At 38.4% G+C, this 25,193-nt stretch overlaps 2 protein-coding genes across 2 annotated transcripts; one reads left to right on the top strand and one right to left on the bottom strand.

The window, feature by feature from the left end:
• The first annotated feature begins 11,943 nt into the window (after window positions 1-11,943).
• Window positions 11,944-12,922, top strand: LOC118592720 (olfactory receptor 10J1-like). Its single transcript, XM_036201740.1, has one exon. The coding sequence runs from the start codon at window positions 11,968-11,970 to the stop codon at window positions 12,898-12,900; it is 933 nt and encodes a 310-aa protein (XP_036057633.1). The 5' UTR covers window positions 11,944-11,967; the 3' UTR covers window positions 12,901-12,922.
• Window positions 12,923-16,606: 3,684 nt separating this feature from the next.
• On the bottom strand, window positions 16,607-19,647 carry LOC118592925 (mucosal pentraxin-like). Its single transcript, XM_036202002.1, has 2 exons — window positions 19,584-19,647; window positions 16,607-17,202 (listed from the first exon to the last, which is right to left on the bottom strand). Exons 1-2 carry the CDS (start codon window positions 19,645-19,647, stop codon window positions 16,607-16,609), a joined length of 660 nt encoding a protein of 219 aa, XP_036057895.1.
• Between the last annotated feature and the right edge of the window lie 5,546 nt (window positions 19,648-25,193).

Here is a 25,193-nt window from a genome sequence, read left to right as displayed (position 1 = left end):
AGGGCTCCTATAAGGATAAGGTAGACATTTGTCTGTGTCTCCCCAGGGAAAGAACTCTTCAACTGTCTACAAAAGAACCATCTCCGTGTAACTTTCACTTCCTGGTGGATATGTGTGCAGAATGTATTAAAATGTGCAGCTGTGGTTATTTGTTGTTCTCATGGTGCTTCAGTCTTACCTACCCATGGCATGTATAACAATATGAAAAGAATGGTATATTTTCTTACCTGGTTCCTCATCACATACTCATTTGAATTGAATGCCTACATGCATTTGATCAACTTCTCTTTACCTGGAGCTTACTCTAGTGCAAAGAATGTTTAAATTTCCAATAAATACTTACTGGAGAGATAAATGAGCAATTAACACATTGATTATTCCATCAAGATGCTGCAGTCTAATAAATCATCCTCTCTTCCTTAAGGCAAATATTTCTAAAGTATGTATACACATTAAAGAGCACTAGAGAGTGCTGGACCACTCTTGAGCTCCAATTCTTCACCCATAGTTGAAGCTACCAATCTTGTCTGTGCATCTGTGCTTAGGAAAACCAGCCTCCAGAACATACTCTATAGTTAATTTCCGTGGTAATTAGCATCATAGGCTGTTTTCCTTTATGACTGATGGCCTGTCAGTCTTTTTTAGAATATGTAAAACGACTTTATAATCCTCTTTCCACCATTCTAACCATGGGATATTTGACTATAAATTTAATTAACTAGAAATACAGCATAATAAATCGAGTAAATGAAAAGGAAGATGGAGTTCCTTGTCATGCCAAGTCTCAATCTGTAGGTGCTCACTATTTCAGTCACATGGCTAAAGAAGTCTTCATAGACCAGGCTTTTATGATTTAGTTATGAACAAAATCCTCATTGTCCAAAAATCACAAGCAATTTGATTCTATATGGCTTATTCAAGGTGGTATACTTGGACGCAAATGTTATTTTGAAATGATGCTTAGGATTTATGGCCCAGATGAAAGGACAGAATGGATTCTTTAATTCTGCATGATTTCTTTTTCTCTTCTGAGTACAACCTTACTTAGAGCTCTATCTATCTATCTATCTATCTATCTATCTATCTATCTATCTATCTCTGTTTAGCAAATCATATACATTTGCTGAAGTTTGCAGATACAACCCCACCTCATGGTACAATCCCTCCATCTCACATCCATGTTAATAATAATGTATGTTAGTTGGGTCATGACTATTTGTAGGCATGTGTCATAAACAAATTAAAGGTGAGTGGTTTTTCCTTTCTTCACTGGATGTAAGGGAATACAACACTTGAACAATTAAAGCATGAAGGCTCATTTGGGCATTTATTCTCATTCCTACCTTACATCACACCTAACTGATACAAGAAATTTATATAAAATACAAATTTCATTGAATAGAGATAAATGAATGACATGATTAAAGAAGTGGTGTTTCATTCTTTATCATAAAAATTGTTTAGTCAAAGTTAGTTATCAAAAGATTAAATCATTAGATTATTGATACCAGTTTAAATGGAAGATCAGGTTGTTGCCCTCTGAGACACTGATCATTTAACCTTTTGAGGCAATTTAAATATAACTTTTCAAAATTAACAGCAATGGCTTGTATTTATGGTTTATAATGTGATCTTAAGTTGTATTTTGTTGTTGTTAAGGAGAGAAAGAACATTTTGTTGTTGTTAAGGAGAGAAAGTCGGGTGGGTAGGGAGTGAGGGAGGATCTGGGAGGAGTTGGGGAAGGAGTAAGGATATTCCCAAAATATATAGTATGAAATCTAAAAAAAAAAAAAGTAAATAAAAGAATAAAAAGTTAAAAAGTAAAACTTAGCAGCAAAGTGGAGCTGACCCTGTTGACTAGAGCACAGATGAGCCAGCCCTGAAAACATGAGTGTGGGAGACCTGGCCAATTTCTCATCTCCCATATAGCAGCATGAGCTGAAGAGAGATGCCCCCCACATCAACACCTGAGGCAGTAGTGAGAACTGCCCCTGCCCCTTGCTCCTCACTGTAGCTGGAGTTTTCTCCAGTCCTGCCTGGCCCATGGTCAGGACAAATCTCTCTCACCCGCCAGTCCCACAGCCGCTCAGACACAACCAAGTAAACACACTGAAACTTATATTGCTTACAAACTATATGACCGTGGCAGGCTTCTTGTTATCTAGTTCTTATATCTTAAATTAACCCATTTTTATTAGTCTATAACTTGCCACGTGGCTCGTGGCTTACCGGTATCTTAACATCTGCTTCTCATCATGGTGGCTGGGAGCATCTCTCTGCCTCATCCTTCCTGTTCCCAGAATTCTCCTCTCTCCTTGTCCTGCCTAAACTTCCTGCTTGGCTACTGTCCAATTGGTGTTTTATTTATTAACCAATCAGAGCAACACATTTAACATACAGAACATCCCAAAGCACTTCCCCTTTTCTTTTTTTCAAAAAGGAAAGTTTTAACTGGCACATAGTAAAATTACATATAATAAAACAATTATCAAGGAAGAATTACAGTTTCAATATCTAATCTATTTATAGTCTCCAGTCTATTTGTATTTGGAAAATTAAAGAAGATATCCTATGTATTCTATATTTGTGAGTCTAAGGTTTAATATCTAACTTTCACTTTTTATCTTTTATAATAACTGAGGAAATTATAACAATCTTGTCTTCAACCACATCAAAGACCTCAGAAGGATATACTATTACCTGAGAAATGGGATAAGGATACAAACACTTTTCAGGAGTCTTGCAAGAATAGACAGAGACAGCTGGCAGCCTGGACAGTCACCTAATGTTTCTTTGTAAAGTTGGGGCACTTGTCTCAGCCCAAAGATCTAGAGTCTCTCAGTAACTTCTGTGTCCTGTAGAATGTCTGGCAGTTTCCTCTGCAAAGCAGGAACCTGAAGGACCATTTTGTCAAGCAAAGTTCAGTGATCACCTTTCTATGGGCCCTGAATATCCAGTCAATCAAGCAGTCCAGGCAAGAACAGTTTCTTGCCCAAAATGGCTATTTTTACCAAGAAGAAGATAACTCCATATAGAGTGTCTTCGATGCCCATCCTCCTCTCTGAAGTAAATTGGTGCTGCCAGAAGCAGACGTGTCTCACTGTCCAGAAAGTCTAAATTTTTAAAACATTTTAAATGCCATATTCTGTAGGTCTTTGAAGTATTTGAAGATTACCTATCTATCTGAAATATATCTATGTATACCTAGAAAACTTAACATGACTATAAGTTTGACTATTATAGAGACTAATTATTAATCTGTATTTCTTAATTATCCATTACAATCTCAATGAGTTACATAAACATAATATCTTAAACAAGAGTAGAAATGTATATATATAGTAGAACAAAATTAACTTTAAATTTGTGTCAATAAACTAAAATCCATAGCAATGTAAAACATTTTAAACAAGTTGCTCTTTAAAAGTAGATTCAATAATCTACCCTTTCATCCTATCATATCTCTATCATATCCCCTTTTCTTCTTTAGAAAGAGATCACATTTATAATCAAGCTACTTTAAATAAAAATATTGGTTTTTCTCTGTCCCACACCAGAGGGCTCTTCAGATATGAGATAAAAGAATCTCTCAACCTTTTTTTTTTTGTAATGTGTTTGGGTTTTGAGAAAGAGTGAGCCAATTCCATCTCCAAAGCTGGCTTGGTATATTTGGGAATGTGGGCATAGCTTCTCTTTTACTTCTTCCTGCTGGAGGGGGCACTGTATTTTATGGGGACACAAAGAAAATTTTAGGATTATGGAGTGGTCCATGAGGGTGAACTGTCTGAGCCAGTTGCCTTGAAACTGTTCTGGATGTTGGATCATCTGGGCCCTGGTGTCATTGGAGAGCTTTCAGGGAGTCTTCAAGGGGTGAACTAGGCAGGGCAGTGCTGGAGAGCTCACCCTTGTGGTGAAGACAGGGGGAAGCTGGGGGACTGACCAACCCTTCAACCACCCAGGCTCAGAAACAGGCTTAGGTGTTGGCCCACCCCAGCATCCACCCCATCTGTGATCTGCTGGAGCAGGAGGAGGTAGGTTGGTCCCTTGGGCCCAGGGTTGTGGGATCCCCATGACACAGGGCAGCAAGGGGATGTCCAGAAAGATTCTCAGTGATGGCCTAGCATAGATAGTGTAGCAGAGACCAGGGGCCTGGGACAAGACCAATGTTTCTTTTCAATGAATGCCTACATGTAAAGATATATGGATAAAGGGGTTTACTGCGTGACTCACTGTGTCACACTGCAGCTTTCACGATGAGATTTTCCCTTTCTTCCTTATTTTTCTCTTAAGTTTTATTTTTGGGTGGGGTACCAGAGATGAGTGAGACCAGGATGCATGATGTGAAAAACCCAAAAGATAAATAAAAAGAAAGTTAAAAAAGAAAAAAAAAAAAAACAAACAGAAAACAAAAAAAAAAAAAGCTGTGCTTAGAATTAAAGAAGCACTATGTGCTTGTGCCTCTTTTTTTAAAATCTGATTAAAATATGACTATGTTAATGCCCCCCCTACTTTCATACACTCCCAGCTTCCTCTTGAATTCATGACCTTTTATTCTTTAACTGTTATTGTTACATGCTTATGTGCCACTTAATAAAGGCTCCTAGATAAAATATAGGCTGACTAGTTGAGTGGAGGGACTGGCAAACAATGTGGAATTTTTTTATTATAAGTGTGTCTGGCACTCTGGCATCAGCAGGCATGTGTGTACACATAATTAGTTAATAAAATAAAATAACTAAAGTAGCCCTTATGCTGATAAAATATGGACAGTAAAAATTTCTCTCGTAAGTTTCATGTGGAAATGAGTCCTTTGTAGAGAACTGGGTCTGAGCCCATTCATATTATATTCTGTAAATTATTTGTCTATATTTTGTCTGTGTCCTAACACTTTGAATAATGCTGAACTTTAAAGTAATGGATTGCTCAAGGATGATCCCAGCTAAGACTTCTAGCAACAGAGAAGAGGGTGCATGAACCGTCCTTCCCCTGTAATCAGATTAGTGACTACCCTAATTGTCATCATAGAACCTACATCCAGTAACTGGTGGAAGTGGATGCAGTGATCCATAGCCAAGCACTGGGCTGAGCTCCTGGAGGGCAATTGAACAAAGGGAGGAGGGATCCTATGAGCAGGGGAGGGGGTCAAGATTATGACTGGGGAAGCCACAGAGATAGCTGACCCCAGCTAGTGAGAGCTCACAGACTCTGGACTGACAGCTAGGGAACTTGCTTGGGACCCAAATAGGACTTCTGAATGTGGGTGACAGTTGTGTGGCTTGATCTGTTTGTGGTGTCCCCGACAGCGGGACTAGAACTTACCCTGGGTGCATGAACTGGCATTTTGGAGCACATTCCCTATGGTGGATACTTTGTCTAACCTTGATGCAATGGGGAAGGGCTAGGCCTTGCCTTAACTTGGTATGCCAGACTTTGTTGACTACCCAAGGGAGGCCTTACCCACTCTGAGGAGTGGATGGGGGCTTGCAGGGGAAGGGGGATGAGAGAAGGGGGGAGGGAGAACTGGAGTTGGTATGTAAAATGAAAAAAAAATTCAAATAAAACTTAAAGACTTAATTGTTTAAAAAAGAAAGGTAATGGATTAGTTTGATAGATAAAATCTGAGGACAGCATGATTTTCAGGCTGTGACATGGATATGGTTGGCTGCTTTTCTCCAGATGTATAGTGAAAACCGAGAGCAAAATTAGACCTAAAAACAAACAAACACTTTGAAAATCTAAAGATCTGGCCAGAATATAAGCAAATGTATGGTTGGAATCAAGGAAAGGGTGGCTCCTGGAGGGAAAAGTATTTTTTATTTTATTTTTTATTTTATTTATTTGTTTGTTTGTTTGTTTGTTTTTTCAAGACAGGGTTTCTCTGTGTAGCTTTGCGCCTTTCCTGGAACTCACTTGGATTCGATCCTCAGCTCCAAAAACAAAACAAACAACAACAACAACAACAAAACAAAACAAAACAAAAACTTTCGTATTTTTTTAATAGGCAAGTATTTTGTGTCAGACTAACAGGAAAAAAAGACATGAGAGCATCTCAGGAACTCGCTTTACCCACCCCATTACAGCATTAAGTGTACACAAGTTTTAGCTCATTTGAAGCTTTTGTTGTTTTGCTTTGAGAAGACAGTTCAAAAGTGCCCCCTTGAGAAGTGTTTCTTGAGTCTAACCATCCAGGCACTCTGCAATCCCTGCAGCCATGGTCCAAGAGTTCATAGCTACCACAGGCATGAGCTTGGCACCATGTATTGGATGCTTGCTTTGCATTCATGCAGAATGCAAGAGCTACAGCTTCCACCCAGATTTCAAAGGAACGCTGGAAAATCAGACAGTCTGTTACAGATTCGGGGTCTTGGCAATGCAACCCACAGGAAAGTTTCGCAGGGCTAGACAGAGAGATGGCTCACTAGGCAAGAGCAGTCACTGCTCTTGCAGAGGACCTGGGTTCCAGTCCCAGCACCCACCATAGCAGCACACAACCATCTGGAACTCCACTTCCAAGAGATGCAATGCCATCTTCTGTATCCTTCAAGCACTGCATGAACATAATGCACAAACAGGTAAAACACTGATACACATAAAATAAAAATAAACATATATATACATATAAAGCAATGCTGCAGTCTTATCATGGTAACTTAGTCCAATACACAAAACTCTCACCTCTAAATACCACCAACCTAAATTTAGGGATTAAAACTAACATGTGAACTTTGAAGGACATATTCAAATAGTAACGGTAACAAATGGTCATCATCCTACTTTTCTTCTGTACAAATGAATAAATGCTTTTAATAGATACTGCCATATGAATATATATGGAATATGTCTTAAAACTACTAATGATATGCTCTCTCTGTCTTGCTCTGTGTGTGTGTGTCTCTGCCTCTCTGTCTCTCTCCCTGTCCCTCTCTGTCTCTGTCTCTCTTCTTCTCTCTCCACTTTTCTCTTACTCTCTCTGTTTTTATTAAGACAGAATCTCATGTAGCCAGGCTGGCCTTGAACTCCCTAAGCAGAAAAGAATGACCTTGAACTCTTATTTACCCTGCTTCTTCTTGTGTGTGTCACCTTGCCTAGCTCAGAAATGTTAATTTCTAAGTTAGGGGTTACCAGTGGTTCATGTGATGTTCTTTTTCCTTTTATGCTTCTCTGTGATGAAGGTGCACTGTTTTAGTCACTAAAGAGGAGATTGTGTACTGCTTGAAGTATCCTTAGTCTGTATTCAGGATTGCTGTAGCATTTCCCTGCAGTGGGAAGAGCTTAAGTGATTCCTCACAGGCTACCCATGGAAGCAGAGATCATGTTGGTAGGGAGAACCACCAGTCCAGAGCCATTTCATTATATTTTCAAGAAGTACAGGGAATAAGCCAAAGGGAAGAGGTCTGACAGTGACCTTTTCCAAGTGTGGGTGACCTTTTTGTAAATGGATGTAAAGATGAGGCATTTCTCAATGAGATTTAAGGAAATCAACTGCAAGCTGAAGCTGGGCTAGACAAGCCTTGGCTTCCAGTAATCCACTGCTTCAAGTGATCTTACTTATTTGAATAAGATTTAAGAAGTAAGCTGCTTTCTAGTACAGGGAAATTAAAATTTAGTATCTTCCCTTTGCAAGTTTATCAGTAATAGTTGGTTTACTTCTCTAAAACTCAATGCAGAGTCAGTTTCTGAAACCTGAAAAATTCTCAATCAGTAAACAAATGAAAGCATCTCCTCCAGCAGCCACCCAATGTCCTAATGAAGCCCTTGAGACTAGCGATCACGTTCCATCTTTCTTGTCTCTTAAGACCTCTAAGTGATTCTCCAAAGGAAGGATCCCCAGGAGATCAAAGCAAGGAGATTCACTACTTTTTAGAGACAATAAACATTCACAGCTCCTGAAATTTGCAAATTAAGAGACTGTGTTTCTCTTTTTTCCCTCAGGTACTTCAATGATAAAGAGGCCAACTCCCCTAACTTCAGCAGGGACAGCAATAACTTAATTTTTCTTTTGATATCAGAGAGCTGAAATTTCTTCATTTTATCAGTTTTAGCTTCCATTGTAAATGCCTCCTGGATGTGGATTTTGTCCACTCATGTCTGTTTTTAGACTCACCCTTTTCAGTACTTTGTGAAGATTACTTCCAGAATGTGACTCCTTCTTATTCCCATTGCCAAGGTTAGAAGCATTGAGCAAATGAGAATGGAATGGAATACCAAGTGTATTTTTTAAAATTTTGCTATTTTCCCTCTACAGTTTTCATCATTTGGTTGCTTATATAGACTGTTATGTCCATTAATGTTACTGCTTGTCATACCTTTGCTGTGATAGTAGATTGAAAGACATGAAATCTAGCTGCGCACTGAAAATGATCATCAGTATGTGAAATACTCTCATGTTAGAGGACATAAAATGTAGAATGATGTGGGAGGTGGTAGTTGGCAAGGAAATGGATATTGAGACAGTAGAAAGTAATGTTTTCCAACTACTAAAGACAAAAAAAATGGAGTTGATGCCAGTAATGGAATAGTATAGACTCTAGAAATGAAAGGAGTAAGATGGACGGGGCTGTTACAGGAAACACTCAGGACAGGGAAGTCCAACGGAAGAAGGTAGGCAAGAAGGTATGTACTGTCTAATTCCATTGTATAAAACCAAAATGGCATGGAACTATGTAAGGTTATTAAAAAAATAAAATCCTAGACAGAAAAAAAAAAAAAAACAGAGGAGAGATAAGGGAAGAGAGAATGATCGTGATTACCAGTAGATCAGAGTATGTGGAGGAGAAAGCTAACATTTTTGTTTGTGTATCTCCACCACTCTGAACACTTGTAATTTAAAAGTGCAGTTTTATTTTTCTAAATACACGTAACACTTTCTTTAAAAAAAAAATTAAGGCTACTAACTTATAAGCCAATACATTTCTCATCATTGCAGGCACTGAAGCAAAATTTGGGGGACTATTCATGAGGAATGCTGTGCTTTGAAAATCACCTCCTAGCTCTAGGGTCCAATGATTCAGTCATGTTTGGTAGACTCACAACTTCCAAGTACATGAGTTGTTTTTTTCTTTTTTTCTAGCTTCCAATAGGGAAGTCTTGGTGAATGAAATGAGTGGGATTAGCTGCTTGCTCAGAATTGGTTTTCAGGTCTAGGAAGGAAGTTATTACTGTAGAAAATTTCTTTAAAAAATTTTAGGAGCTGAGATGAAATTTTTCTTTCCCCCAAACAATCATAACAGAAGTTGAAATGCAATGTTGCTTCTTTGATGCTTGGGATTTCACAGAAGGAGGCTGGGATGTTGTGTTGGCTGTCCTGATCCAGCTGCCTGTGTTCACTTATCTGTTCTTCTGTCTTGAGGAGCCATCATCGATTTCCTGATTAAAAAGGTTAAGGAAATGCAGGAATGCATAGGCTCCACTCAGTCTTTGTAGAACCTAGCACACTTTGATTCCCCAGTTACATAAATATTTCTTTTTCCTTGTCTAAAAATGTATCATGAATCCCCATTATACAGGAATAGTTAAGGGCTAGCCCATTCAACCCCTTCATCTCTGAGGAAAGCAACTATATATTTGGCCTTATTCGTATCTCAATATTTTCAAACTATTTTGCACTGTTCTTCAAAATCCTTGGCTAGGAAAATCCAAACTCTTCTCTGTTCAGCTCCTTGCATCCCACAGTAGTAAGAACAACGAAGATGTTTGGTCAGTTGTGAATATTTTCATTTCCTCGATTTTTTAAATATGGCCTTAAGAATCTCGTTCACTCCTAACACCAACTCTCCTTTCAGATTTTGCGCCTCTGATGGACACCTCCTGCTCAGTCGACTCCACCACTGTTCAGAAAGTTTCCATTTTACTAATTCCAGATTTCAAAAACTGAAGATAATTACTTCTGGCTTCCTGCTCCAAGACCCTAACTCGCTCAGGCCTTGTGCCTTCAGCCTTTGCTTCTCTGAGGTAAATTCACCCACTGTTTTTGTCTTTGTTCCTTGGTCCTCTCTGCCATCCAATGACATATTTTCACTGGAGAGAGACATTTAGCAAATTTTTTGGAGGTATAAAGAAGTAATTAAATGTAAAAGCCTGGGTTATATAGAGAATATTAAAAAGATAATTTTGGATTCTTTAAACATTAATAAAAAGGTATTTTTAGTGTAGTTTCTTCATTTAAATGCTGTTTGTTATTAAATGTTTGCCTTCTTTTCCATTCTTTTTAAAAATATTTTAATTTTAATTTTTTAATTAAAGTATAATTACATCATTTCTCCCTTTCCCTTTCCTCCTACAACTCCCTCCATGTCTCCCCACTCACTCTTTTTCAAATGCATGGCTTCCTTTTCCTTTTTTTGTACTGTTATATACACATGCATAGATATATAAATACAACCTGCTGAGTCTGTGTAGCATTGGTTATATGTGTACTATTTCATTCCTTATTTTGATTCTTTTTTGTTTTATAAATTACAGTCTGTGATCTTCCTATTGGTCAGATTTTCCATGTCAGCTCTCCTTAGCTATGAACTGACCATATTGTTCCCATCAGATGCATACGTTGTAATTAATTTAATTATCAATTAATTATTAATTTACATTTTTTCTGTCCTTCACTATTATAGAGAATATCATTACAAGTTTTTTGTACATAAGTCCTGATACACATATCTGATAGTTTCCTTAGAATACATAAAGTGGAAATATTAATCCAAAGAGTTTGTATAGATTATCATTAATCTGTTAATATTTCCTCAACATTTTGAGTTCTAAAATTTTCCTAGTTTTCCAAATTATTTTTCTGGATTTTCCATTTCTTTACAATGCAATTTCATTCATAGATTAAAAAGAAAATACATTCTTTTTCAATAAAAACAAGGAGTCATCTTATTTCTCATCTATGATACTTATTAGGTCATGATACTTATTAGGTAGTTGTAATATAGGACAAATCACCCTAGTTTTGGTAGTAAAAGATCAAATTAATTTGAGCAAATTATATAGACTTTGCTATCATAATTGTCTTGCTGCAAGATGGGAGGTAAAAATAAATACATAGGGCATTATGATGTTGAATAACATATGGAAAAACATAAAGTGAACAAAGCACTGCTTATTGCTAATGTTATTCAATTATTTTTGAACATGAGGAACTTTTGATTCCAAATCACTCCTCGGTGAGAGAATAGAAATTAAAATATTGGTTTTCCCCACAGCTATGTAATGTATAATTATAAAGAAATTAGAAAAGATAGTTAACTCCAATGAGGCCAGCTATCTGAGAAATTTACATGTAACCACAAGCTGGGAAAGGCATGGAGATGAACACAATCCAGGAAAATGAGTTGCTGAGCAACAAGGAGCTTGATTGACAGGTTATATCTAGTACTGAGAAGACTTACTGAGGAAAAGAAGGCATCCTTCAATATTGAATAAAGAAAGGAATATTTTTTGTTTTTAAAATGTGATGAAGGACAGTGAGGTTTGCAAATGCCAAATGAACTGTGAAAGTGGGCTCATGAAGTAAACAAATGTGTGAGAGAAGGTAAGCATTTGCGAAATGCTGAGGCAGCTAGCACTCTTTTGTTCAGCAACACAGAAGGGCAGACCTTTCAGAAGACAGTAAAAATTCTATTTTAAATCAATTTTGGGCAACAAGTTCTGAAGCTATGTCCTAAGGGGAAATGACTTTCTAATTTAACTATGTCTTGTCTGCTTCTCTTGCCTACTTCTCTCTAATACCTACCGTCTACCTCACTCACCAGGAAATCTGTTTCACACTTCACACATAAACTTCTATACACTAAATCATTTCCTGATTGTGTCTATCTTCGACTTCTAGATGGACAGCTGTCCCTGCTAACTCTATATCTACCCAGATGAAGAACCATTATCAGTCCTTCCTAAGCGTCACCTGCTCAAGGCATTGGGCACTAATGTATCCTGACTGATTGACTCAAACCTGTCATTTCTGTCTGGAAAATGATGAGAAGAAACCACACAGTGGTAAATGAATTTGTTTTTCAAGGTTTCTCCAGCTTTCAGGAATATAAGTTTACTCTCTTTTTGATATTTCTGACCTTGTACCTGCTAACTCTGACAGGCAATGTCATTATTGTGATAATTATCAGTATTGATCGTCACCTCCATACTCCCATGTACTTCTTTCTTAGTATGCTTTCCACTTCTGAGACAGTATACACATTGGTCATTGTACCAAGGATGCTCTCCAGCCTTGTAGGTTCAAGCCAATCCATTTCTTTGGCTGGCTGTGCTACTCAGATGTTCTTTTTTATCACTTTGGCCATTAACAACTGTTTTCTGCTCACAGCGATGGGGTATGACCGCTACGTAGCCATCTGCAACCCTTTGAGGTACACAGTCATCATGAACAAGAGGGTATGTGCCCAGCTAGTATGGGGGTCCTGCAGCATTGGGCTGCTAGTAGCCATAATTCAAATAGCATCTGTGTTCAGGGCCCCTTTTTGTGATAGAGAGGTAGCTCACTATTTCTGTGACATCCGCCCTGTTATGAAACTGTCCTGTGCTGATACCACTCTACATGACATAGTTAACTTTATCATCAGCTCACTAGTCATTGTGGTGCCCATGGGCTTGGTTTTCATCTCCTACATTCTTATCATCTCCACCATCCTCAAGATTGCCTCTGCTGAGGGACGGAAGAAGGCCTTTGCAACCTGTGCCTCCCACCTCACTGTGGTCATCATCCACTATGGTTGTGCCTCTATTGCCTACCTCAAGCCCAAATCAGAGAACACCAGGGATCAGGACCAGCTGATCTCAGTAACTTATACTGTGTTTACTCCTCTCCTTAACCCTGTAGTATATACCTTGAGAAACAAAGAAGTCAAGGACGCCATTTACCGTGCTATTGGGAAAAAAAACCTTGCCTAGGATATCTGGCTGTTTGGCATACAGTGGATTCCCTTTATCTGTCTGTATTTTCAATTAATCATGGTCCATTCTGGTCTGAAAATATAAATAGAATATTCCTAATACAAATAATTCTTCAGTTTTAAATTATCTACCATTACAAGTAACAAGATGAAATCTAGTACAGCTCTGACCCATCCTACTTGGACTGAGAATCATTCCTTCATCCAGTTCCATATGCTATCTACTGATACTGTATATTATCAATATCTTCAGAACAAAACATAGACAACAGTCATATAACTTTTTATTACAATGTATTGTTATAATTGTTTTGTTGTGTCATTAGCTTTTTTAATCTTTTCATGTGTGTATGTATGTATGTACTATTCATGTGTGTGTATGCATGTTGGAATGTATGTGGGTATATGTGGGTGTATTCATATACACACATGTGGAGTTCTAATATTGATATTGGGAATCTCCCTTGATCGCTCCTCTACCTTATTCTCTAAGGTGGGGTTTCTCAATTAAGCTCAGAGTTTATAGATATGGCTAGTCTCTTTAGCCAGCTTTGCTCTGGGAATTCCTTGTGTCCACTACCTGGAGATGGAATTGCAGATGGACTATCCTCTCATCCAGCATCTACATGAGCTCTGGGGATTGGAACTCCAGCCCTCACACTTGCATGGAAGTGCTTTATCCACTGAGCCATTTCCATATCATTAGCTGTTGTGCTAATCTCTCAATGTGCTTAATTCATAAACTAAACTTTATCATAAACATGTACAAGTCAAAGAAACACTGTACATAAGGTTGAGTGCTTATATAATTCAGCTTTAGGCATCCATGGGGGGGTCTTGAAACATATCCCTCATGGATAAGGGAGAAATACTGTGTAGTCGGCCACAGTCTAGGCTTTTTTTCCTTTTTCTACTGAGAAATATTTTTTCATAGTATATATTCTGACCACACTTTTCCCCTCTCACAACTCCTCCCAGATCAACCTCACTTCCTCACTCACCCAAGACCTCTCTCTCCGTCTCCCAGCAAACACACAAAAATAAAGCAAAGAAATAAAAGTTAAGAAACATGAACACACAGTCCCCACAAACACACAAGAACAGAAACCAAAATATACAAGTCAAAGGTCTGAGTATTTCTGAAAGCTCAAAAACAATTTTCCCTATCATTTCTCCTATACTCAGGAAATTGCAAAACTTGACGGTGAAGTTACATTAAAGAACAACTCAGATGGACTAAAGGTTGGTTCTTGTTTTTATTTTATATTTATTTTCTTTTAATTAAAACTTAAATTCTTATCATGGTGTGAGAGAGTGAACCCTGTGTCCTGCACATGTAAGGCAAATGCTCTATCACTCAGCTGCACTACCACCTTCTTGCTTTTGTCATTATTCTGCTGTAGCTTTTATTGTCTCCGAAGTTGCCACCCAGAGTAAGGACCAGATGCAGCTCACGGATGGGGAAATGGGTAGGAAACATAATCAAGGGTGGAGTTCATTGTTATCAGTTCACTGGTGGCAGAAAAGTGAGTTGTATGATGCCTATGTGAACGCTGTGTTGAAAAATCGCCATAAACATCAGGCAGATACTGAGTTCTAAAGCTTCAAAGAGGACATGGCTGATGTTCAGATGTGCTAGAAACAGTCAGAGCTCCCTCTTCTACTTAGATCACTGTCTTCTTGGGGCAGTGATGAAAGTCAGAGACTCTGACTGTGCCACAGAAATACTATCGTATATAAACATCCTCACCTGCCTTGGAGACCTCTCCGATTTTTCTCCAAGATTCCCATTAAAACCAGTCCTTCAATAGGTCTGGATCACCAGTATGTTCAATGTTATTAAACAACTTAGCTACATTCAATTCAGAATTTCATCACAAGTTCTGTGGATTAACACAGGGATGTCTGAAGAAAGATGTTTTTGAAACTAAATACATTAATTCTACACTTTAACTAATTCCTGATGTTGCTTAAAAAATGGAAATTAGCCCATGATTTTCATTCTTGTCTGTGTAAAATATGACCTGATCCTTGTGTTTTGTCTTTACCCTTTTCTTTGCTATATTGACAGTCTTATTTTGTGTGAATTATTAGGTATTTACTTTAAACCATCGATTTTCAACCTTTGGGTCATGACGTCTTTGAGGTTGAATGATCCTTTCACAGGTGTTGCATATCAGATAGCCTGCATATACAATTTTTACTTTACAATTCATAAAAGTAGCAAATTACAATTATGAGAAAGCAATAAAAATAATTTTATGGTTGTGGGTCACCACACCATGAGGGACTGTATTAAAGGGTCACAGCATCAGAAAATTTGAGAACTTTAATTTTGAACACTTTCCCATATAATAATTTGGGGTTTCCCTAACCCCTCTGCCATTGCTCACTAAAGGGAAAGATTACTTTCATGTGTGAGAAAGGTGTAAGAGTTAGAATTATTTAGCCTGGTGAAGAGACTGAATGTGTTAAATATTTTGTGGTCCATGCAAAACTAAAGAAAAAATCTGCCTCTCCTTTTCAAGAATCCTATTAAAAACGCACAGAAAGCACACTTCAATTTAAATCCAGGGCCTCCGTGTCTCTAGTGGTAATGTGAGAGCCAAAGTTATGTTTTAAGTTTTAATTATTGTGCCTTAAGTGATCTGTGAAACAAAAATGCCTCTAATGTGTAAGCCCCTTGCCCAAGAACAGTTACTTCCTGAAATGCTGGAGGCTGTTGTTTATGAGAGATAACAAGCCACATGTTTTTGTTTCGCTAAACAAGTTGCTTTGACTCAACAGCACAGGATGTGGTTGATCGCATGTGGGCGGGAGGTATGTTGGCAAGAAATACGTCATGGTGTGTGCTTGCCCCTGATTGGATGTAGGCAAAGGTACATAGGCAGGAAGTATGTCAGGACATAATGCTTGCCCCTAATTGGACCTGATGGGGAAATACAGTGGCTTTATGGGCTTGTCTACATAGGCCTCTGCAAAATGTGACTTATTGCCATTTTCTGGGAACCCCAAAATGGTCCTGGCCAAAGTTCATCCTCCTTTAATTAAAACTTGTTTCAAATTTGGCTCAAAAATTGTGGAACTGGTCTTTCTCTGGTGATTCTCAGGTTTAACAGTAGGAAGGCCGAGAAGGGACATTTATGCATGTTCTAGAACAGCTACTTCCCAGGGAAGCTAGGAGAGAGTGTGAAGAGGGACGTGTGGTACAGTTGATTTTTGTCTTTTGGGCGCTTCCCTAAGAATACCTTTGTAGACATCTTTGATTCTTTTGTAGGTATGTGGATGGGCATTTTCTTAACATAGCTCCTGAAAAGCCCTCTTTTGAAATTCTCTTCAGGGGTCTGACTCCCTCAAGGCAGTCTGCTCCTGAAGGCCTTCTGAGAAGCCACATTGTATTCCCAGGTTTCTGTATTTGAGTACACAGAAGCACCATAGGACCTACCCCATTTGCACAGGATTCTCCAAGACGAGTGAGTGCCCAGTTCTGGGAACAGTGTGTCCCCCTTGCTCCTTTGGTTTGATGCTGCAGAAAACTGTGGTACAGTTCACCCCAACTTTTGCAAGAGTAAATAATATATAGCAAAGGCTCACATTTGTTTGCTTTTCAAGGCAGTCCACACTACTATTCAACAGAAACAGATTTAATTTCAGATAGTATGTGATTATTACTAAACACAAATTATGACTGAAAAGAACGAAGTTTAAGCCCACAGTTTGGGTTTAGTCACCACATAGCCATTTTCTTCAAAAACAAGAGCTTGCCAATTTATAAGGTTGCCACTGTTACACCTGTTACCCATCTCTCTTAGGGGAACCACATGGTCCCACATGGACACATCCCACATCTCCCCAACAAAGGATTGTTTTGCATCAAAATGTCCCCCAAAGGAATCTTGCTCTTGTCCTATGATAATCTTTGCCTCAGTCCCCACAGTGTACCCCTTCCTCAAGCCTTTCCTTCCCAAAGGCTTTCCATCCAGCCAGAATTCTGCAATCCCAGAGGCAGACTCCCAGGACACACAGACATGGATTGGGGCATAAGGATTTAGGGGTGCTTTGAAAGTAACTTCAGAATTCCCAACATAGAACATGTACTCTCCCACATTCTGCACAAAGAGAAGAATCTCGTTGTCCTGGGTCTTTGTGTTGTAGGAAAAGAGGCTGTAAGGGCGAGTGAGGTCAGTGAAGGCCTTCAGACACAGCGTGAAGCTCTGCAGTGACTTCCTCACCTTCGGGATCAGGGACACATAGGCAGTGGCTGATTCCTGAGGGAAAATAAATGCCTTCCCCTTCATATCTGTAAAGAAAGGAGGGTAAGACAAGCATTCTATCAGCTCTGCTGTTCCATTTGTTCTCTCTGTGGCCCCAGAGCTGCTTCCTGGCAGAATGTGTATAGCACATTGGTGCACACGGAGATCCTGTAAGTGTGTGAGTTCAGCAATGCTAAGCAGCTATACAGTGTTCAAGGCAGGTCTGGAAGGGATGGTCCAAGCCAGCAGTCTCAGCACTTGAGACACAGAGGCCATCTGCTCTATTTGGTGAGTTTGACGACATGCTGAGCTACCATGGACCCTGTCTCAAACAAAACAAAACAATGAAAAGATGGATTTGGGTTCCTATGATCTGTTACAGAATTAAAGATTTCCTATATCAACTCTACCTCCATCCTCCTTGAGACAGCACTGAGATAAAAGAAGAACCAATGACAAGAAATTAAATGTAACTGAATCATTGCAATGGATAAAGCATGAGGCATTGTATATTCTCTTACTACTGACCCAATTGTGATATTTCTCCTAGAAAATCCCTGTAGCTGGGGTTACATACATCCTGGATCTTGTTGTGATAAACCCAACACTTGTGGTTAGTGTGATGTCTGAGGAATAGAATTGTGAAAATTGCTTGGCCCAGACCATGATAGCGCTGTACCCTCATCTCCCCTCTCTCTGTGTCCAATAAGGACCAGTTTTCCACAACAACAACAGGATCAAAGGATTATTTGCCATGCATTTGTTTTACCTTAAGAACCAAGTGAAAAGATGAAACTGTAATCATTATAAGAATGATTATTCCCATGTTCAGAAAAGCGAATTTAACAAATGCTATAGTTTGGAAAATAAACTCTAGAATAATGACTAACTGAATCAGAGGAGACATGGCCTAGAAATAATATAAAGTCTTGAAATGAGTTAGTTTTGCTTCATAGTTGGAAATGGAAAAACAGCATGGATTCTAACATGAAAGGGCTTCTTAAGAAATTCTTGTGCCCTGGACCCCTAGAGAACAGGAATGGAACACTTCCAGAAAAGACAGCTAGCTAGACTGTATGGGGGGGAGGGAGGGAGAGAGAGAGAGAGAGAGAGAGAGAGAGAGAGAGAGAGAGAGAACTGTCAGTACAGCAGCAACCAGAGGATTGGTGTGTAAACTGTGTATTTATGTCCTGTGATCAATTATCTCCCCGTTTGTAACCTTGTCAGTGAACAAACTTGGAGCAAAATATCACGGTTAGTCTGAAATAATGTATAAATCACTGCTGACAGTAACACTGAGGTATAGGGAAATGGGTGTCAAGTTTTCTTCCTGGCAGCAACAGGAAAGAAAATATAAAGCTGCCAAAACAGTGGAGTGTTTTCTTTAATAATAAAAAGCTAGTTTTATAGCAGGCATCACAAAGTTCATTCTTCTCCTAATTTATCTCACTGCCATTTATCAGGGTGGGTATTATTTGTTTCTTCATTGTATTGGTGATGAAATGAGGTTCAGAATCCTGCCACTTCACAAGGGTTGTTCAATTATCCAGTCATTAGAGAGAGATCTGTTTCTTTTGTCAAGTGCAAACTACTTCCACTACCTCTTACACTACCTCAACTAAGTGCTTAAAAATAATGAGAGCAAACACCCCCTTTACCAACTTGTCTTTTTCTAGGAAAAAAAATCACATCCTCCTTCTTGTTCTCTTAGATGAGAAGTCACTCTCATCAAGGAAGTAAATCCCACTCTCCTTTCTTCATTCTTCTTTCTTGAAGCCAGAGACATCCTTACACCCTGGTATAGTAAGATATATCCTTCGTCATCTAAGGATATCTGTGGTAGATTTTAAAATGTGACCTAAATTAATTATCTTCCTATTGGATGTGTGATGGACTAGTAAGGAGTGGAACACAGATGGACGATTTCTGAGATCTGATTACAGAATGGCTGTGGCTTATGAACTGGACACTTCTTTCCATTCACTTGTTGCAGCTTGTTTTGTAGAAAGGGACCCAATGACAGGAGACTAAGAGGGGTCTGCAGTCAATAGACAATAAGGAACTCAGGCTCCTGACCAGCTCCCTGAAATGAGCAGAAATTGATTAGCCATAGGAGAAGTCTGGGAGTAGACTCTCCAGTACAACCTTCAGACAATGCTACAACCTTGGTTAAAATACTGCAATCTCATAGAGATCTGTGGTTAGAAACAGTAGCTAGGCTGTTTTCTGTTGTTTTTTCTTGTACAGAAGCCATGAGATAGTAAACATTCACTGTATCCAGCTGCTAAGCTTAGGTAGCATCATAGATAAGAGTAGATGACTTCCACATACTTTTCTCTCACATCTTCCTGAAAATAGTAACAGCAAAAGCTGTTGGACTCTATCTGTTATAGACATGGAGAGTTTTCCAGCTGGGATCTGCACCTACCTGATTGGGATACACATCCTGAAAGAAGAGAGAGGAGCAGGCCACCCACAATAAGCTTTGCCATTGTGCGCTTCTTAGATTCTTCTGGTAGTGGGAGGACAGCAACAATTGTCTCTGTGGAGAGACATTTGCTGTCTGGCTCTTATATTGCACTCACAGGGACAACACCTTTGTTTTCATAACAGAAAGATAAAGTTATAAAAGTTTAATATTAACTGAACCATTATTTGGTTTTAAAGTCAATGTGTTAGTAGCCTCAAATAATATAAAATATCTTGGGGAAACTCTAACCAAGCAAATGAAAGTCTTGTATGATAAAAAGTTTAAGGTATTGAAGATATCAGAGATGGAAAGACATCTCATGCCCATGAATCAGATTAACATACTAAAAATGGCTGTCCTACCAAAAGCAATCTACAGATTCAATGCAATCCCCATCAAAATTCCAACACACTTCTTCACAGAACTTGAAAGGACAATTTTCAGCTTTATATGAAAACACAGACTACCCAGGATGGCTAGAACATTCCTGTATAATAACAGAGCTGATGGAGGTAGTACCATACCCAATCCAAAATTATAGAGAGCTAGAGTAATACAAACATCATGATATTGGCACAAAAACAGACATATTGATTGAAGATCCAGACATAAGTCAACATACTAATATTTTATAAAGAAGCCAGACATACATACTAGAAAAAAAGACAGCTGGTAAACTGTATGGCTGTATGAGGAAGAATGCAAATATATCCATACTTACCACCCTGCACAAAACACAACTCAAATGCATTAAAGGCCTCAACATAAAACCAGATACACTGAACCAAATAGAGTAGAAAATGTGGGATAGCTTTGGATCCATTGGCACAGGAAAAAATGTTCTGAACAGAACACTGTTAGCACAGGCACTAAGATCAACAATTAATAAATGGGACCTCATGAAACTGAAAAGCTTCAGCACAACAAAGGACACTGTCGTTCAGACAAAGTGGTAGCCTACAGAATGGATAAAGATTCTTACCAACTCTAAATCTAATAGAGGCCTAATATCCAAAATATATAAAGAACACAAGAAACTTGGGTTGGGGATTTAGCTCAGTGGTAGAGCGCTTGCCTAGCAAGGCCCTAGGTTCAATCCTCAGCTCAAAAAAAAAAAAAAAAAAACAAACAAAAAACAAAAAACCCAACTGCTCAAAAACCAAATAACTCAATAAAAAATGGGGTACAGATCTAAACAGAAAATTTTCAAAAGGTGAAACACAAAAGGCTAATAAAACACTTAAAGAAATGTTCAACATCCTTGGCCATCAGGGAAATGCAAATCAAAACTACTTTGAGATTCCATCTTACACCTGTCAGAGCTCAGGGAACCCTGTTGAAGAGGAAATGGAAAGAGTATAAGACCCAGAGAGGATGGAGGACACCAAGAAAATCAGGCCTTCTAAGTCAACATGGGCAAAGCTCATATGAACTTACAGAGACTGAGGCAGTATGTATGCCCAGGGTCTACACAGGTCTGTACCAGGTCCTTTGAGTACATATTATGGCTTCTAGTTTAGTGTTGTTATGGGCTTCTTGAGTCTGTAAATGAATGGGTCTCTTATTCCTGTGCATACTTGTGGGTTCTTTTCCTTCTGTTTGTTTTTATCCAATTCTGACCTGTTAGCATTTGTTTTAATCTTGTTATAATATATTATTAAAAATAAAAAGTAGCCGGGCATTGGTGGCGCACGACTTTAATCCCAGCACTCAGGAGGCAGAGGCAGGCGGATCTTTGTGAGTTCAAGGCCAGCCTGGGCGACCAAGTGAGTTCCCGGAAAGGCACAAAGCTACACAGAGAAACCCTGTCTCGAAAAACCAAAAAATAAAATAAAATAAAATAAAATAAAATAAAATAAAATAAATAAAAAGTAGTAAACCAATGTGTATACTTTTTACATCTCTGCTTTCTATTTTAGAGATTTCCATTAAAATTACTCTATTTTCTTTTGAGATGTCCTGGTCATGGCCCTTTTAACCCCAGGTAGGAGACGCTATATCCTTGTGAAGGGGTGTATTTCATTTTTGTGTTAAGGAGCTTGTGATAGTCTGCTACACAGCAGACCTTGAGTGTTCACCAAAGGTCCATGTTTGGTGCTATTACATAGCCATGAAACCCTTGAAGAGATAAGGACTGGTGGGAAGGTGTAGATGACTGGGGCAAGGAGAATGTGGACTGATGGTGTTCTTTCTTTGCTTTCCAGTTTCCATGAGATTATCAGCTTGCTTCTCTAGTTCTCCCCTCAAAGGTTTACTGCCTCACCATGATCCCCAAAGCAGTGTGGCTTGCTGAAACCTCTGAAAGCATGAAACAAACTACACCTTTCCTCTTTTTAATTTGATCAGATCAGATCTTTTGCTATGCTAATGGAAAGCTGACTCACAATCAGCTTGGTGTTTGGACTATAAGAGAAACAGACTTGTTCATCGTATAATATCTATATCTATAAATACCCCTCTCTGTCCCCTTTGTTTAAAGTATAACTGCAGATCTGGACCAGAGGTGAGTGCCTGGGGTCACACCCAGAGAGGCCCTGCAAGTAGGTCCCAGGCCTGGGCACCAGCCATTCCGGGGAAGAACTGCCCAACTTGGCCCCAGTTTCTGGCCATTTGGTGGGCCCTGTGGGAAGGTTCCCTGCGGGAAGGTTCCCCTTCTCCAAGACCCCAGGCAGACCCTACAATCTCCATGCCCTGCCCCCACACCCATCGGCCTGAGACCCCAGCCACTTCCTGAGATTTACAAACCAGCCTCAGATACAAAAAACTGGTTCTCAGATACAGTTGCCATGTTCTCTTTAGAAGGACGCCTTGATACTGAGTGTTAAGATGGCATTTCATGTGTGTCTCGAATCAGGCCACCATCATATCACAGTAAATTAGGAGCTTAAGTGAGATATCTATGAAGTTGGATATACTCAGCCTTTTTCAAGAGGGCATGAAATAATGCTTAAATTCAGGGTACAGTCTAGCTATTCTATGACATAAATCTATGATTTATAAACCTGACTATATTTCATTGAAACATGTCTTTACTTGTTTACAATAAAAACCATTAAAAGTTGCATTATTTGGTTGCTCCTCTGTTGCTATCACAGTTTAAATCTTTAAAGCCAAAAACATATGGGTCCAGTATATTTTTTCCTCTAGCTCAATCTCTTAATAGTGTCACTGATTAAACTTATAATAGGAACTCTAAAATTATTTGTGAAATGAATGCCTGTGGCATTTCCCAGTGAGTGAGAAGACCTAAAGGGAATTGTGGGTATTGCAGCTTGGGGCTAAGAAAAGCCACTGTGATTGTGGTGGCCTGTTTCACTTAATTATGAATGCAATGAACCACGTTGAAACTCAGTTTTAAAAACAATACGTATTTATTTATCCACAAGTCTGTGGGTTGGTGATTTGAACTCTAATTCTTTTGTGCTCAGTGATTAGTGAGTGAGCTAGTCAGTACACAGTAATAGCACATGAGTCAGAAATGGAGTAGCTTGAATTTCAGCACATGCGATCCTTGTCTTGTTTGTGTAATTTCAGATTAACCTAAATCAATCTTGCTTTCTCTGTCTCTTTTAATTCTAAAGCTACATCCATACTGGCAAATCGAAAGAATACCCAATTTTAGAAATAATTTTGCAGCATGTTTTTGCACAGTACAAAATAAATAAGTTATTATATTACTCTATGCCAATATGTTATAATCAAAGGTTAAATTATAAGCTAGTTTTATTGTTCTTTAATAAGAATCCATAAACTATATTTTAAAAGATAAATCTGAGTTATTCACATTAAGTAAATGTTTCATATTATTGAATGAACTTTAAATTAGTTATGAAAGAAAGGCTGTAATTTATGGGTATATTTAAAATATGTTTTGCTTATCATATTTAACTTGGAGATGGCACTATGTATATTAAATAAATGAAGATCAAAATGCATTTTTTGCTATATTACAAGTGCACAAAAATAGTTTTGATTTTTTTTTTTTTTGTTGCTGATACTAGACTTTAGAAATACAACTTAAAAAAAAAAAACTTACGTTAATCCCAGCACTCAGGAGGCAGAGCCAGGCAGATCTCTGTGAGTTGGAGGACAGCCTGGGCTACCAAGTGAGTTCCAGGAAAGGCTCAAAGCTACACAGAGAAACCCTGTCTCGAAAAACCAATACCAAAGCCAAAAAACAAACAAACAACAAAAACCCTTATGTTTAGTTTTTAAATGTTTATTATAATTTCCAAAGATTTAATTAAAAGGTAGGGATATCTCCAGGAATCATACTGAACTTAACAGATTTCACTGTTTCTGACAACAAGTATGAATAAGTTTTAAAACTAAGTTATTTGTGTAAGTTTAAATAGTGTGTGTACACATATGTGTACAAAGGTAGGTACATACAAAGGAATAATCAACCCATAATCATTTAAGGAGTTTTATTGAGGAAGAAAATGGAAGGCAAAGAATTGAAACTGATTTCTGACTTATCCATACATGTTCCTACCCATAAAAAGGAAGCGAGGAAATGAGAGTGGAAATTAGATGTGGGGCAGCCAAGGAATGTGGCAGCTGTATCTTGGTAGCTGTGCTTCTTGACTAGGCAGGAAGCCAGGAGGAATCGAGAAACTGCAGTGTGGTAGTGTAGCCATCTCTTGATCATTCCCTCTCCATCCCACCCCCATGGTTAAACAGCTTTGGAGCTGGATTTATGTCCTTCCCATTGTATCAGAATAAAGCATTGGCGATCTTTCCTAAATGCCACACATTCATACCAGTGAAGGGGCCGCATCTTCAAAAGACCCTGGCTTCTTTATACTATAACTTGCATTGTGATTTCAAAACACTTCTCCTCATCTCCAATGCCCACACTCACTACCTATGAGTGTTTATTTAAGATCATGGGAATAAATACCCTGATAGGAAGATCAGACCCATCATGATTTGGGAGAGAAGAAACAATCCCCTTTGCTGTATGAATATGCCATCTGCCTCATAAACATCCACAGTAACTTCCTAAAAGCCCACTACACAGAACTCAGTGAGATACCCTACTCCTTTGGACCAATTCACCCCAGTCACTCCCTGGAAGGTATTATCATTTGTTTTGTTAAATAAGCCTTTTCTTAAATCTACTATGTCAATAGTCTGATTTTTTTTCCATTAAGAACATAAAGCCAAGGAAAAATCTTCATGTGATAACAAATCAATTAAGACAAACATGTCATGGTAAATATTTAATGTCTACTGTATAATTTAGTAACTGTATCTTTTGCAAATTTAAACTTTTCATAATTGTTATATTTAATTTTAGATATAATCTTCATGTCAATTTTCTAAGGTAACATTTTTATTTCCTCATTAACTTATTACAGTTCAATATGAGTGTTCCCTATGATCTATCATTTAACCAATGATTTATTTCATGTGGACTTAATGTGAAATAGATGTATGACTAAGAATAAAAAGAATATGAAGCCAAAATCACCACTAATTGAGCAACGATAAATACCCACAAGTGCCTGAGTCATGGGCAGATACTGCAGATCTCTACTGAATGACAGTCCTGTTCAGACGATG

Source organism: Onychomys torridus, chromosome 11 (assembly GCF_903995425.1).
Source record: "Onychomys torridus chromosome 11, mOncTor1.1, whole genome shotgun sequence".
Classification (NCBI taxonomy): Eukaryota; Metazoa; Chordata; class Mammalia; order Rodentia; family Cricetidae; genus Onychomys; species Onychomys torridus.
Note: the sequence above shows the minus strand (reverse complement) of the source record. Positions and strands in the feature narration are given on the sequence as shown.